This window comes from Miniopterus natalensis, chromosome 14 (genome assembly GCF_054644295.1).
Source record: "Miniopterus natalensis isolate mMinNat1 chromosome 14, mMinNat1.hap1, whole genome shotgun sequence".
Taxonomy (NCBI): domain Eukaryota; kingdom Metazoa; phylum Chordata; class Mammalia; order Chiroptera; family Miniopteridae; genus Miniopterus; species Miniopterus natalensis.
This window is the reverse complement of record NC_142094.1, coordinates 19,186,665-19,204,145: the sequence shown is the minus strand read 5'-3', so window position 1 is coordinate 19,204,145 and position 17,481 is coordinate 19,186,665. Positions and strand designations below refer to the sequence as shown.

General features: G+C 38.4%; 1 protein-coding gene across 4 annotated transcripts in view; it reads left to right on the top strand.

The window, feature by feature from the left end:
- The window catches only part of ADK (adenosine kinase), a 404,427-nt gene that overhangs the window by 352,521 nt on the left and 34,425 nt on the right, over positions 1 to 17,481 (top strand). For all 4 annotated transcript variants that reach the window (XM_087824314.1, XM_087824312.1, XM_016224045.2 and 1 more), the window contains exon 10: positions 3,235 to 3,321. In XM_087824314.1, the coding sequence (XP_087680440.1) occupies positions 3,235 to 3,321 (87 nt within the window). The remainder of the gene's footprint in view (positions 1 to 3,234; positions 3,322 to 17,481) is intronic.

Below are 17,481 nucleotides of genomic sequence, written 5' to 3'. Positions count from 1 at the left end.
GGCTGTGTGTCCATGGCATTAAGATATGTAGTTAATTTAGTAGAGGTAAGGCTACAGAAACATTTTTTTTTTTTTTTAATCTTCACCCAAGGATATTTTTTTCCATTGATATTTAGAGAGTAGAAGAGAGGGAGGGGGAAAGAAAGAGATACATCAATTGGTTGCCTCCCAGACGTGCCCTGACCGGGCCGGGGATCGAACCTGCAACCGAAGTACCTGCCCTTGACCGGGAATCAAACCCGTAACCCTTCAACGTGGGAGCTGATGCTCTAACCACTGAGCCACACGGGCCAGGCCTCATGCCCAGTGCTTTCCATTCTCACTTTACAAAAAGTTTGGTTAGCCCTGGCCCATGTGGCTCAGTGGTTAGAGCATTGGCCTGCAGACTGAAGGGTCCTGGGTTCGATTCCAGCCAAGGGCACGTGCCTCAGGTGAGGGTAAAAAAAAGAATACAAAAAGCTTGGTTAGAATTGAGAATCAGTGGCTCTGACTTCTCTTAATCTCCCAAGTGGAAGGACTTCGTCAAAACTAACGGTGTTATTTTTCTGCAACTGGGGCAAAGCGATATTTTTGCTACCTGTCTCCACAGCTACTCCAGGCCCATTTCACACCTAAGAAACCAGGTCCCAATGAGAGTCATGGGCCTCATTGACTGAATAATGCCCATGCCTGTAAGTGTGTCTTAAGATTTAGTGAGGAACTTCATTTGTTTATACAGTAAACCATCTAGAAGGCTATGGAATAGGCCGTGCTTATGAATACTGTTTAATTGATTGTGTGGGGTTCTTTTTTAATAGCTCTGTAAACCTGTTCATCACATTTCAAAAAAATCAGAATGTACCAAAAACATAACTGAATTTAAATATTATGGAACATTGTTTAACCCTTTTTTAATGATTTAGAACACACTTTAGGATCCTGTAAATGTTCAGGGTCATTTTGAAAAGAGTTCTCATAATACAGCTCTTTAGATACAGAAGATAATAAAGACTGGACTGTGTCTATCCTGATTTATGACAGCCCTTTTATGTTCTTGATATTCTTCTATTTGTATTAATAAGTACAAAAGGGGGGAAATAATTCTAGCTCATGTTTCAAGAAATTGAATTTAGTATGATACCTAAGGATAAAACATCTCAAAGATCTACACGTACATGCAGAAAATAAAGTGTAGTAAAACTGCATTTATTTAAAATTGTCAGTGATTAAGACCAAAAACTCATGATTATTAAGAACAAAGTTTAAAATAATCTCTTCCATTCTGAATTAGGTTCTATTCATAAATATTTATCCAACCAAAAATTATAACTTTTTCAGACAAAGAACTCAAGGAATAATATCTAATTGTGGCTTACATACTATTTATATATAATTATTTCCAAATCTATAATCCGGTAATTAATTCTTATATTAAATCTTATATTACCTAAAATGTTTTATAGACATGTTGTATTATTACATAATGTAACCCTATTTTAAATGGTAATGGTGTCATTAACCTAGCTCATTTTACTTATTTAGTGCTTGTTTGTTCTTAGTTTATAGTTGTTAATTCCCTTTATAGTATGACTTGTACTTGGAAGTAATAAAACCAGATTTCTTTATAAATATTTATGGTACAGACCTTTTCCTAAATCAGACTGTAGCCCTTTCCTAATTATTTCCAATAAAGTCTGCGTACATCTTTTCTTTTTTTTTCTTTTTTTTTTTTGCCTGTGTAATGTACTATACTACATACTCCCTAGAAAATTTAATTCTAGATAACTATGCCTTAACTTCCAAGTAATCAGAATCCTGTTAACTGCCATGTAGGTTCTGGTGTTACAGCATATGGAAAGTTAGTTATTTAAAGAGTTTAAATAGATGCTTCTAGTATACAGAGTCGTCTTAGCATCTATAGCCATATGGTCAAAAGGGATCACTAAGTGACTAAGTCCCCTTCTTGGATATCAGTCTTTCCAAGAGGATCTTTTTTGCATTTTGAAATCTATGCTTATCTGTTACTGAAAGTATTTATTAGTTGCAGGTAGCATAAGGCAAACAGGACATGTTTTTTGAGATTTTAAGTTCTTTATTTAGACCTTAAGGTTCTCAAGGTCTCCTTCCCCTCTCTCTTGATCTTAGGTGAGACTGAAGTTTACAATCATTGACCACATCTGTCTCCATAAGGGATACAAATTTGTGATTTCAGAAATTCCAGCCCCCAATAAAGAACACTATCCAATTTTTTGCAGATGCCTTCTAGGCCAGATTTCATCACAAATAACTTCATTCCATTGTCATGCGCCAAGTTTAAAGTACCGTATTAGGATACTGTGTAGTCAAAACAGCCAAGGCCTGGTCCAGACTGCTGTGAGACAAGAGCCCAGTGCGTCCCAGCTGGGTGGCTCGGTTGGAGCATCATTCCATACATCAGAGATACTGCGGGTTCAATTTTGGTCAGGGCTCATACCTAGGTTGTGGGTTCAGTCCCTGTACGGGAGGCAGCCGATCAGTGTTTCTCTCTCTCTAAAATCAATGAACATATCCTCAAGCGAGGATTTTTAAAAAAAAAGAGCCCATTGCACTGTCCCTTGTGTTCTGCCTGTGCATTCAGTGGCAGCTTCCCCTTTTGCTAGTTGACCTGTAGTTTAAAGGAAATAGCGACTCAGTAAAAAGTAACCAGGTTAGGTTGTTTGTAATAAGCAAAAAAAATCAGTAATCCTTGACCTTGGCATGAAGTCTTAGAATAGTAGTTATATTTTTATTGTGCCATTGTGATTTTCTGTAGGGAAATGCCCAAGAAAAATCATTATTCTTTTAAAATTTATAGCTCTTTACTGTATCCAAGATTTCACATCCCAGAATGCAGTCAGGCTTGAAGCTGTATTATAGATCCATGATCCAATCCTTACAAATACTTCCTTTAGCTTGTACTTTCTGTTCAAGTATCTGTAACTGTCCAAAAAGGTACTGCTACCATTTATAGTCATTCCCCCAAAAATGAACTACAGTACTTAGGTATAACTCTTAACAAAACACAGACAGCATCTGTATGCTGAAAATTACCAAAAAAAACATTGCTTACAGATGCCTTTGCACCTTGATTCCCAAGTACTCAAGTGCAGAATATGGAGCTCAGGTTCCGTCTCTTTGAATGATGAATGATGAAGGAGCTTCAGCTTTAATGGGTGAGTTTGTGTGTTGAGTATTACAAAGAGAAGTCAGTCTGCCTCTCTCTGATTCTAATTGCAGAAAGTGAAGTCACTGCTTTTGCTGTCTTGGATCAGGACCAGAAAGAAATTATTGATACCAATGGAGCCGGAGATGCATTTGTTGGAGGTACAGACTCATTTATTTTATACTTACTTATAAGTTAAACATTTCCTTTAACCCTTGTCTCTATCATATAGCCAAGATTTATGATTTTAATAACTTTTAATTTCATCTTTTAAATAATTAACTCCTAATGTTCTTTCCATATGCTATTATCATTGTAAGTATTAAGAAGGTATTTTACAACAGGGAAAATATGTATTTTTTGCTTAAAGATAATTTACTATTATGCTATACCCTAGTCATTTTCACAAGATTAATTGTGTCTGTCAGAATGTTGCATAAACAAGCTGCATCAAGTACAGTCTGTAGTATATTCATAGCCCTTTGGGCTTAAATGTTACCACAGTGTTGTTCTTTAAAACAAATTGTGATAAATATTAACTAGCATGCCGCTGATAACTAAGGATGATGTCTTTGGATTATATTATTTGGCTAATACATCTGTTTCTAACACAATAGCTGGATGTTTATTTTATTAGGAAGGATTAAATTTTTGTCTGGTTCAGGCTTAGGAAGAGCTGGCGCAAATTATAAGGACCACGTTATTTTTGAAATGAGCACTCAAAGGCAAGATCAAGACAATTAGGAGATTCTTGGCTTCATTATTTAGATTGATCTAAAATCTGGCTCAAAGGTTCTTTTGATATGTCTATGGTCTGTGTAAAGCTTTAGATTCCAGAATGATAACCCAGGAGAGTCCCCCCAATCTCTGTTTACTTCTCATACCATCAGGCATGATGGGGGAAAAGGCAAATGGAGCTGACTATTGTCCTTTCCTTGGAAAATAATTTGAATCATGGGAAACATTTAAGATTGTGTGATGGTTTTAACTGAGTATTGTTCAAAATACATCTATTTATTTACTTACTTTAATGATCTTTTTAGCAACATAAATGTTTCATATTTTCTTCTTTGAAAGTATTCATGCCTAGTCTTAAATGAGATGTTAACATTAGACTGGTAGGATGCCCCTTGCTCTAGTCTTTGGTAAGAGTACATACCACAGATAACATTCTACTTTACTGATATGCTTACATTTTTTATTTCTTTGCTCTGAAAGGCTTCATCATTGATTAGAGTACTTTGCAGCTATTTTTTCTGTTCCATACTGCTTCAGAGCTATAATGCCATGTAGGCTAAAAATATCTCATCCAGAACTGGGCCAACTTCTGTAATGCATTAAGGAAACACTATTGATTTCCTGGTTAGAAACTGCTTAAACCAGGAATCTTAGTACAGAAACTTTTAAACTTGTCTCCTTGTAGCCTTTTTAAGTAAAATATTTAATACATTAAGTATTCTATTTTTTATATTTAGTAGGGCACTGATTGTAACCTAATTAGCCACTACCTCTGGCCCTGGGACCCTGGGGCCCTGGGCCATCTGGTTCTGCAACAGCAGATTCCCTTTCAGACACCTGGTTACCTGTCATGCTTCCAGTACTAAGGAAGAACATAGAATTTTTGAGGGAGAGGTTGTTCTTAGGGTACTGAAGTAGGAGCAGCTAGCTACCTGTTTGTATTGTACTTAAGGTGACACATGGACTACCTCATCAAAGCACTTGGGGTCTTTGTTACAGGATTCTCAGCCTCTTTTTTATCTTCTACTGGCTTAGCCTCATTATATATTTATCGTTGGGGTACAGTGAGGTAAATATAAAGGAAAGAGTATGGAACAGGGACCCACAACCTTTTTGTAAAGGACCAGATAGTGAAAATTTTAGGCTGTGCAAGTCATAGACAGGCTGCATTGCATAGTTTTCTTGTTCTTTTTGCTTGATTGCTTATTTTCTGTTTTGTTTTTGGTTTTTAAAATATAAAAACCTTCCTTAGCTCTCCAGCTATACAAAAACAGGCGATAGGCTGGACTTGGCCCTCTTTCTGTAGTTTGCCAATCCCTTGTGTAAATACGTGACAGCTTCCTCACTATGTTCACTTTCATCATACCCTGGATCCAAATACTGGGTTTCACTACACACTGTTGAAACCAGTATAGACAGAGTGGAAGGCAGGCTGAAACGAGGCAGGACTCTGCTGATAGCACCTCAGGTAGGTAGCTGTTTTTCTCACTCTAACTCTATTCTGAGCAGTTCCCATGATAAGGAGACCTTGAAGGACTGAGTCACGCAATGAGATGAATACTCTGTCATTTTAGCAATGGAATACTTATGTCAACACATTCAACACATTCTGTGGAAGTCAAGCTATATAGTAATAGCAATAGATAAATATATATAGCATTTTTTTAGCCAATTGATACCTTAAGCACTTTACATATATTAACTCATTTAATGTTCACAAAAGCTCCTTTTGAAGTAGGTTATTTTTAACCCCGTTTTACTGATGAGGAACAGACATAAAGGGTTTAGGTAACTTGCCTAAAGTCTCATAGCTAGAAAGTAGCAGAACCAGGATTCAAACCAGGCAGTCTGGCTCCAAGGCCAGTGCTCTTCCTCACTGCACTGTGCTGTTTCTCGAACTGTTAGGGAAATCTCATCATTAGGACCGAGAACCACAGACCATCCTTACTAACAAAAGCTGGTTTTGCCAGAGAGAATCTTCCTCTCATCCGAATAGATGACTTCATTTATTGAACAGGAGCTTTTGTTATCTGGTGGGATTCTCAGGACTCTAGGGTAAGATTGTTGCAAAAAAGAAAGAAAATGGGAAAGGGTAGAGAATCGAAGGACTGTAATCCCCGGTGAGTTTGAACCAGGAGTTTTTTGCTAAGCAGTAGAATTGATTACACTACAGAGATACAGAAAGCCAGACCATAAACTCGTGTGGTCAGCATGGAATCCAAATACAGGGAGTTATATGAATCAACTGTTTAGTAGCACCAGGCTGATGCATCCATCTTACAATAGAGGTGGTAGTGTTAGTTTAAAATACTCAAAAATCCATTGGTTAAAACCTCCTATTCCCATCTCTACACCAAGGAATGCTTTCTGCTAGGATTGGAAATACTCCAGCTGTTGAAGCATACCCCTCCACCTTAAAAATGAAGGGAGAGGCAATGACAACTACATTTTCTATTTAGTTCCTTTTGCTTTGCTTTGTTGCCTGATTAATATATCTCCTTTCTGATTGACACATTCTGTCTTTTGATAGTTAATGTATGCCTCCCATTACTTTCCATTTTTGCTGGCTTAAGAGTATTTTTTTCTTTTGTGACTTTGCATAACTATATATCAGTCCCAAATTCAAGTTCTTGGCTAAAGCATCCCTTCACCTACCATGTGCTAATTACATACCTCAGTTCCAGAGTACAATGTGTTCTTATTAGCCACATAAGATATATATGACTACATCATAGATTTTCATGAATAATTTTTAAATGAGTACCCCAAGTGTATACAAGTTAAAATTCATACAAGTTCCATCTCAAGGGTTTAGTGACAGTGACAAATCCCTTCAGCCTCTACAAGCATACCTTCTTCTTCTATTTGGAGATCTTAAGCACTTTGTCACATTTGCCCTTTATTTGTCACTAGCCAGCCCTCATGGAACTACCCTTTTCACATTCTCCCTCAAAAGCCCAAGTCTTACGATTGTAGCCTTGGAAATGGAGACAATTCTATCATCTCTAAGTATGATTTCCTAATTCCCCAGGTCAGGAGAAAATTTCTTCCCGTTGTCCTGCTGCGCTTAGTCACAGCAGGTCTGCCTTTTCATTTGGAACCCTCTTTGTCACTGCCATAGTAACAAATGGAAACATTGAGAACATTTTGTGACAGGCACTGTCACTGTTCCTGATGAAATCTCTTCCCCTGTGTCTTTCCAGTAAATGAAACAGGAGAAAAATCATAACAAATAACGTGAAAGGAGACTTCATCAGTGTTTCCAGTAGGCTGTCAATATCAGCCTATGTTAATCTAATATAATTTAGTTGAATGCTTTATGGCAGTTTGTAAGAATATGTTCTAGGCCTACAAATCATCTTTAGACTAAAAGTGAGTATACCTTTGACAGATTATACCCAGGCACATAGAAATAACTCTCAGATAAAAGTCTAGAGACCTTATCCAAGGACCAACATTCTTAGGATTATAAAAGCTTCATTAAATGTGGTTAAGAGCCATACATAGCTTAGAACAGGTTAGTATTTTGAATGATAGTAAAGTAACTGCTGCCTCTAATACTTTTCATTTTCAAATTTCTCGAAACAACTTTAACAAAGAAAGTGTATTACCCTAAAAAATATTACCTAAAATATGCAGATGACTCTTAAAGCCACTTAGCAATCACAATGTAAATAATTATTCTATTTCCCATCTAAAAAAAAGGAGCATTAACTTCACTTTTTAATTAATGTTCAGAAAAGAATTTTGGTTAAAAAAATAAAGATTTAAGTTTCCAGAACAGGGATGCAACTTCCTTTTCATGTAGTACCTGCGTATACTTCTGACAGCCGCAGAGATTCTTTAAATTATGTTCATATTTTCTGTTCTCACTTTGTCTGTTTGTTCCCAAACCTTTGTAGCTTACTCTCCCACTCCTCTTAATTGCTGCTTCATTGCTGTGCAAAGACATGGTGCAGACTTCTTGTGATTTTTTTTTTTTTTCCTGCATCACCTTCTTCCTTTGCTGTCCAACTCAGAAGACTAGAAAATAACTTGCTGAGTGTTAAATATACCATTTCTCACACTTCTTCACTTAAAAAGCCAAAACCTTGATTTGACCCACTGTCTGCAGAGGACTTACTTGCCAATGACTGAGGTGAGAGCTGGACTCTCCTACCCCACCCACAGCAACAGTAACCTTTTCATCTGTTTATTCTAGTAGGATGTCTTGGTGTTTATTTCTTAAGTAGCACTTTTCCTTAAAACCATCAAAGGAGGTATAGAATTGAATTGGTCATTAGGAATATGAAATTCACCACAGACAGCAGCTCAGGCAATGCAGGGGGAAAGGGAATCGAGGTTCACACCTTGCACCGTCGCAGGACACTTTATGACATGCTATTCTAGTGTTACACGTCCAGAGACATTGGGCCAGAACCATATTTCAGCAGCCTTGCCTAAGATCATTTAAGCCCATATTGGTTAAAAGAGGCACAGATGATCCTTAAGCCATGACAAGAAAGAGAAATAACATCGGTTCACATGGAATGCAGGATGATTTTAGGGTGAAGTCTGGAATTTCTCACAAACATGAAATGTTCCCTGAAAGGTCTAGTACCCTGGGTGGCCTCCATCTAGATGCAATTGTAAACAGATAATGGAATTCAGAGGACTTTATCTTCTGGAGATTTGGATAAGAGGGAGACAGTCTGAGTCATGTAGGTTATCAGATCCCCAAAGCTCAAATATGAACCTTAGGTTCCTATATTCGAAGATAATTGAGAAATGTTTATTCCAAGAAAACAATGTGGATGTCTATCAGATTTCATTTAGTTGCAGAGGGCCAGAGGAAATGTCATAAGCAAAATCTCTGAAGTTAATTTTCTTAGACATGACAAAATATATGTGTATCAGCTTCCTGGCCTAGAATATTTGTGAGTCACATGGAACTAACTGGAATCCAGTAGTGGTCCTGGTTGCTAGTACATGGATTGGGTCAGTTTTACCTGCCATATCTGTCTGATTCATATGTATTAGTTAGCTTTTGCTACATATCAGATGTACCCAAAACTTAGACTTAAAACAACAGCTGTTTATTTAGCTTCACAAATCTGTGGATTGGCAGCTGGGCCTAGACTCAATTGAACAGTTTCTCTGGTCTCAGAGGTTTGAGAGATTAAGTAATTTGCCCAAGGTCACAGTGAAAGCCAGGATTCAAACTAAAGTTTGACCCAAGAGTTCTTACCCCTCATCATTTGGTGACATTGCATCCCATTAGCAGATTGTCTTATCTCCCCCTCCAAGTGAGGAGAAATAGCCAGTTTTCTAAACACCAGTCTAGACTGGTGCCAGTCTATGATCTAACAGAAATTTCATCAGTCATTAATAGCTAAATGAAAAAAAGTAGGGGCAATATAGTCAGCTTTTATACAGCTTAATGTATTCAAATTAAATTTTGTCTCAATGATTTTAGAATTTATTACAATGTTCCTTTATTGGCTTTGTAATTCATGTAATCAAAAAATAAAGTCACATGTTGGTAATGCTGATGCATAGCCTGGCCAACCTTGGGACCTAGCAGAAGGTCCCAATGACTGGTAAACAGTCATTAGAAACGCTTCTCCAGACCATATGAAAATTTGTATGAAATGTAACCTCTGATGATGTAAGGCTGTGTACTATCAAGAGAAGTCTGAAAAGAAAACAAATGAAAATTAGCAATACAATTACTAAATTGATAGCTATTCTCACTTCAGATATATGAGTTCCCAAACCTGGGGTATGAACACAGGCTCTTAATTTATTTTGCATTTAATTATCCAGTTATCACTGACATTTTATAGAGTTAAGATGTGTATATTTTATTTCTAGCCTATGAAATAAATGGCAAATTAAAACCAGTTTCTGTCATCAAATGCTCTTAAAATTTTAGAACCACCCTGCTGTGAGGAGTTGTCAGTTGATAAAATACAGGTTTTTGAATTGAAGTAAATATTAACAAAATTAGTTATCTTGCTAATGAATTAGGGCATGAATAAACTCACATAAATAAGCTTACTGTCATCTCCTTTACCCAGCAGCTATGACTATGACTTTGTAATGATGGGTCTTTAACATATTGCTTAAATTGTCATTGCAGAAGGTATTTTTGAAGATCACATTTTCTGGTTTTCATGTTTTCAAACTGTTTTCAGTAGTGAAACTACGTTCAAATGAGGTCTTACCGGAATTAGCATGAAATGAGATTAAACAAATCCCCATCTGGCCGTATCCACATTTTATTTGCTGGCTCATGAAGCAACTCCCGGAATGGGCTGACATTAGGCATGAAACTCTGCTCTGTTCTAAAGCCCCCATTTGATGGATGAGGAAAGTAAGGCACAAAGAAAGAGAGTTAATGGCAAATATTCAGTAGTAAAAGCCAGACCTCCTGGCTCATTAATTCATGATCCAGTAATTACACATGTTCATAACCCAAATGAAAGTTGTCAGTTAAGCGGTCTGTTATATAGGCCACTTGGAATTATATAGGTCAAGAGTCAATATCCCAAATGGATAGAAGCCTTTGATGTAGCTTTTCTTGACATGTGGGTATCCAAGATGTTGGCTTTAACAATAAACAGAAGCATATGCTAAAATTTTATTTTAGGAACCACATCACCAGATCACACATTAGGTTTAAAATGCAGATTCTAACCTGAACTTGTACATTTTTGTTCCATGAGGAGGAATGATCTTTAAAGCAGTATTTTGAAAGGAGGTGGGGTGGGAGGGCACCTTATCTCTGAGTAAAACCGTGCTTAGTGGTACTCTCCAAGAGCTGCTTTCCTGAATCAGGGGCATTTAAAAGTTTCTTTGATTTTTTTTTTTTTTTAATTCAAATGCAACGTCCCATGCCAAGTTAACAGAATTTGACAGGTTTCCATTTTCAACCACCAGAAAGAGGAAATAAGTTATGCTCACAGTTATAGCACTGAGCGCTTGCCTCTGTATTATACTGCATGGCTCAGTTGCTCACTTTGTGTGGGAGGTGTGCTGGGCAGAGCTATTATTGTAGAGGAACCTCTGCTCTGAATTGACTTCCTGTCCCTGTCAGTCACTGCACCATCTGACACCACTTAGGCTTTGGTTTTCATTATGCAAATGCTTTCTAGGTCAGACCTTACCCTGGCAGGCACAGTAGCTTTTTAAGTTATTTCAAAATTTAATGTTCGTTGATTTCCTTTTCCCAGAAAAATCTGTGTTATTTAACATACAGGTCATGAGTTGTTGAGTTCATAACTGGTTAGCAGTCAATACGAAGTCAACACAAAACAAAACAAAATTTTACTAACTAGATTGCATAGAAAATGGGAAAAAAGTTTACATCTGAAAGCTTTTCGGGGGGGGGGGAAACAATTACTTTGTCACATCTGGGTAGTCTAAACTAGGCAAATTGAAGTGGGAATTTCCTGCCAGATGTTAGTTCTTTGAGCAACCTGTGAACATCTAAAAGAGGGTATATGAGTTCTTATTTGGTGGAGCCGTAGCCACTGTGGAGGCTTGCTCCCAATAGGTGGCAGATATTTTTATGTACTACCCCTAGTCAGGAGGCTGTGCAGCCAGCCTGTCTCAAGCCAACGCTGTTTGCTCTTGTAAAATGCCTAAGTGTGGAAGGCTTAATCAGGTCTCACAGACACTACAGCAAGAGTGAGCACTGCATTGAAATGACCTCCAATGTAGGTGACAAGATAGTTTTATTTCACCAATGAAAGCAGGTAAGACTGAACTACCACAAGCATTCCAGATAACTTGAATAAGATCCTTTTATAAAGCCAGTGAAGAGCAACGTAAGCCTCTAAATGTGAAGGCAAATAAAGGCTCTGAAATGGCAGGGAGCATAGCAAGTATTTACATCAGCCTCCCATTCCAGGTGCGGTGGGAATTAGGAAGCAAACATTTCACTCAGAAGAATCGTGCACAAAAAGTAGAAATGCTTTATCCAGTGAAACAAGAAACATTTTTAAAAGGAGAAAAGGCTTTCCACATGATCTCACTGTTTTTGTCATCCTCTGTAGGGGAAAATATTGACATTTACCAGACTGTTTGCTCCAGCTTTCTGATCTCCTGCAGTTTATTTTTATAACAACCTTATCGATGGGCCTCTTACCCAGCTCTCTAGGTTTAACTGAGTTGAGTCGATTTGTTACCACAGCTTCAAGTAGCTGTTACAGAACAAGCAAGACATCCTAATAAAGCTGTAAACGTGTTTACTCAAACAGAGTATTGATTTTACTTGGAGAGGGAGAAGCCGGTGGTTAGCACAGTGTCAGGGTGGATGAATTTCGCTGCAGTTTTTCACTGTCATCTGTCATGCTCGTGAAACACTAAGTAAAGCCATCAGGGATAATTAGAAGCACCAGAAATTTAGCCCCTAAAATCAGCTAACCACTTGGGAGTTTTGTAGCTTAATTAGCTTTTATTAAAAATTTCCTCTAGTAATAATAGTCAGGCACTTTAATGGTGCTTTCAGGTAGAGCAAGATTTCAAGGTTGTGACTTGTTAAATATATTGATTTAATGGCTAAAGGTTTTTCAGACTTTTCTCACTCAGCAATTAGGCTAACACTAGAACACAATGTAAAGAGACAGTGATGTTGTACTCATACTAGCAGAATTACATGATTTTTCTGAAAAATCTATTTTAAGGAAGTAGTAAAGCAATTAAAAAATATTTAAAATACATCTTTGTAGAAAAAAATCTGATAAGCATCTTTTTTTTTTTAATCCTCCCCTGAGGATATGTTTCTAAAGATTTTTAGAGTGACGGGGGGAGAGAGAGAGATGTCAGTCAGTTGCCTCCCCAATGCGCCCCAACGGGGGATCAAACCCGCAACCTTGTGGTGTACAGGACGACACTCCAGCCACTGAGCCACCTGGCCAGGGCTGATTATTATCTTATTAAATTTAAATATTTTTGTAGCACATCATGACCCAGACACATAAAAGTGTCACTGCCACCCTTGTTTCTAATACCTTCCTTCATTAAAGAAGAATCTAAAATAAAATATTCTAACCTGCTGTAAATTAGTCGTCATTATTAAAAATAAAAGTCGACGCACATCTGTTAAAAGATGGGTCAGACTGAGGAGCTGCTCACCTTCTACAGAAACTGAATTCACTACTGAACTTGACGAAAGGTATTCATATAAACACTCTTATCTGTCCTCTTGCAAATGGCTAGAAAAACGTCACAGTTAAAAAAAAATAACTCACCTACAATGATGAACACAAAACTGAAAATTTATTAAAAATCAGTTTGACCATTATATTTAAAATTAGTCTTCTTCCCTTATCTGCAGTCACTTATTCAGTGCCTTATAGTAAACTTCTTGTGTCTTCCTGCACTACTGCTCCAGCCTGACTCAGTGACTAATAAAAATAAAGATATCTGGGGGATGACCGATTCTACAGCCTGGGAGTAACAGACTCTGTTAAAAAGGACAGTGGAAGATGTTGGGGGGTTTTCTTTGCCTTTCAGATGCCTTGAAAGCCAAATTCTACCCTGAGTTAAATCCTTAAGCCATGCAGTAGCAGGTTGTAAAAGTTTGTTACATAAGAGCTCTTTCTTTTAATTGTTCAGAAAGTCGAGGAGGAAGTTGATTTTCCACAGTTGTATTTGGGTCTTCATTCTCTGTTAAAGCATTCAAAGACACTCCGAGGTAAAAGAAAGGATATGGATGTATGATTATAATATATCACCCTGTTTTTTATATGCACATTTCACAACCCTACAGTAATTTATTTTGTTCTGTTCCGTTTTCTTAAGAATGGCAGCTATGTGAAGGAGCTTGTTGGCACGGGCGGCGGGGAAGCCATACTTGGGCTTTAAGGCACTTTTCATCTGACTCCTCTGGTCGAAAGGAACAGAGCCCCATTTCATCCAGTTTACTCTGAGGATTTTTTTTTTTTAAGGAAGCATACAAGCATTAAGGGAGACATTATAACACAGTGGTTAAGACAGCAGGTCAAAAGATGTGGGTTTGAGTCCCAGTGCTATCATCAACTAGCTGTGGGGCTATGGACAAGTTACTTAACACCTGTAGCCTCAGTGTCCTCGGCCCTAAAAATGAGGAGGATGAGCACCTACCCCCTTGGGTTATTATGAAAATTAAATGAAATAACGTTTCATAGTGAGGATTCACTAACGTTAACTATTATAAAAGGAACCTCAAACAAAAGCCCAACTGAGCAAGTGTTCGCTGAGCGTGGATGCAGGGGGTAATGCTAGACTGAAATCAGTCCTAGAGACCCACCGGCAGCCATTCACGGGCCTCCGCTCCTGCGCCTACATGTTAGTGTTACTCAGATGCACTGCATGCCTGCTTCGTCCTACTTCACAGCCTCCTGGTCTTTGCTTTCCACTCTGGCTCCTGAAGGAGAGCACTGGGTTAGTTTAATTCTTATATAGGACACTGAAAGAACCTTAAGTTGTTTGCTCTGGCGTCAGATGCCCTCCCCTTGGTCCAATTAGTAGTAAGGACTGATTTGCAGGACAAAACACACATCAACTGACCCCCTCAGCAATGCTGGAGGTGAGGTCATTATTTTTTAAAAAGGTAATGGGCCCTAGCCAGTTTGCTCAGTGGTTAGAGCGTTGGCTTGCAGACTGAAGGGTCTCAGGTTGGATTCCGGTCAAGGGCACGTACCTTGGTTGCAGGCTTGATCCCCAGTCCCAGCCTCTCACATCAATCTCTCTCTCTCAATATCTCTCCCCGCCCCCCTTGCCTTCCACTCTCTCTGAAAAGAAATGGAAAAAATATCCTCTAGTGAGGATTTTTTTTTAAAGTTTTGCACAACAAAGGAAACCAACAAAATGAAAAGACAACCCACTGAATGGGAGAACATATTCACTGATACATCTGATGAGGGCTTAATATCCAAAATTTATAAGGAACTTATAAAACTCAACAACAAAAACAAGCCACAAACCAATTAAGAAATGGGCAAATGACCTGAATAGACACTTCTCCAAAGAGGACATACAGATGGCCAAGAGACATATGAAAGGATGCCCATTATCACTAATCATCAGAGAGATTAAATTAAAACTACAATGAGATATCACCTCACACCTATCAGAATGGTTGCCATCAACAAATCAACAAACGACAAGTGTTGGTGAGGGTGTAGGGAAAAGGGAACCCCTGTGCTCTGTTGGTGGGGTTGCAAATTGGTGCAGCCACTGTGGAAAGCAGTATGGAGTTACCTCAAAAAATTAAAAATGGAACTGCCTTATGACCCAGCAATTTCTCTTCTGGGAATATATCCAAAGAAACCCAAAACACTAATTCGAAAGAATATATGCACCCCTATGTTTATTTCAGTGTTATTTACAATAGCCAAGATCTGGACGCAGCCCAAGTGCCCATCAGTAGATGAGTGGATTAAAAAGCTGTGGTACATTTACACAGTGGAATACTACTCAGCCATGAAAAAGGAGGAAATTTTACCTTTTGTGTGACAGCATGGATGGACCTGGAGAGTATCATACCATGTGAAATAAGCCAGGCAGAGAAAGACACGTACCATATGATTCCACTTATATGTAGAATCTAATGAATAAAATAAACTAACAAGCAAAGTGGAGACAGACTCGTGGATACAGAGAACAGACTGGCAGCTGTCAGAGGGGTGGGGATTGGGGCTGGATGAGACGGGGGAAGGGACTGAGCAAAGAAAAAAAGAAAGACTCGTGGACACAGACAACAGTATGATGACTGCCAGAGGGAAGGGGGTGGGGGCAGAAAGAACAAGGGAAAGGGGGATGAATGGTGATGGAGGGAGACTTGACTTTGGGTGGTAAACACACAATACAATATACAGGTGATGTGTTGTAGAATTGTATACCTGAAACCTGTATAATTTTATTAACCAATGTCACTCCAATAAATTCAATTAAATAATAGCAAATTTGGCTTGCCAGAATGCCCAGTGGAAAGTCCAGTGCATCAGATAACAGCACCCTTGTCCTGTCTAGAATCTTCACCACTATTCCTCCTCTGACAGGTGGGAGTGGGGTAAAAAGTAGGCAATTAGAGCAGAGAAGGCAATGAGAATTTCCGATGAAGAGCACCTGATGTGAACTGAGCCTGGGACATACCCCGTGTTTCATTTCCACATAGTTCCAAAGCTTTAAGCCACAGAATTGTCCTTAAATGTTTACCTTTCATCAGCACCCACATCAAATGGCTAAATCTGTTTATTCTCCTTCCTAAACTTACCTGTCGCCTAGAATATTGTTTTTCAAACTTGAGTATGCACCAGAATCACCTGAGGGCTGTCAAAAGACAAGTTGCTAGGCCCTGTCCTGAGACGTTCTGCCTTGTTAGGTCTGGAGTTTGGCTTAGGAGGTGCTACAGCTGCTGGTTTAGGGACCACACTTTGAGAACCACTCCTAGAACATTTCAGTAAACTCTTCTTTGATCTCTTTGCTAACACTGTCTTTCCTAGTAAATTCATGCTCCACACTTCTGCCAGGATTATTTTTTAAAGTACGTACATAGCTTTATCGCCTAAAACTGTAAAACCTCCAGGTCAAACACTATGTTTTATCTGTCTTTGAATCCTTTGATGTCTAGCATAGTACCTAGTAATAGAAGGCATTCAGTAGCTGTTGGTTGATTGGATAAATCAAATTACTTAGCATTCTAGGTTTTTACTTATAATAAAAATCAAGCATAGGCATGGTACTGGCATGAGTCTGGTAAATTGAGGATTTAGATTAGTCAGATTTTTAATTTATATCTTATTTTCTTTTCTAAAGTAGCTTCAGATAATAAAAAATACAGTTTTTAAGTTGACTGTTTCATGTGGCAGCATGTACCTGGTAACAGTTGGTATAAAAGGTGTATAGCAGGCCAGCCTTAGCACATAAATCATCACTGGTGTGTAGGTATCTGAGAAAGATGGAATATAAACAAAGGACTGAAAAATCAAATTGACCCAGAAATGACTGAGAGCAAATTTATTACAGGGAGAAGGACGGGGGGATATCGAATTCAGCACTGTTAGTTCCTGCAAAATATTATATCCAGTTTGCTTTAATTACATGGCAATGCCTCTGAGAACAAAGGTAATTCCGTGATAACTTATGTTACTACTCCCACATTATCTCTTAATAACTGTGTAATTAACTTGTCACCACTATAACAGTGTGTAGTTTGATATTACTCAAGTATAAAGAACATTGATAACCGAAATGAACAAGCTGGGGTGGGTGAGGGGGAGAGACAGCAGGGAAATCAGAGTATTACATTGGCCGGGATGCCGGTGATTCACTAGGTCATCGGCCCGGCCCGCTGGGGGCTGAGCCAGGGCCATGGGGAGGACCCGCGGAGTCCGAGACAAAGCGTGTAGCTCTCTGAGGACAAGCGACAGACAGTAACTTTACCACGCAGCGGAATAGTAAGTGAGTTGGGGAGATGATGCATATACTTTCTAACAGTTCATTTTGTTTGGAGAGTTTTTCTTTTTAAGTAAATACTAAGAATTTTTTTTAAAATGGAAAAACGATTCTTTCACCCCCGTCCTTTCCCGGTACCTTGAGTTTGTGTGTGGCTG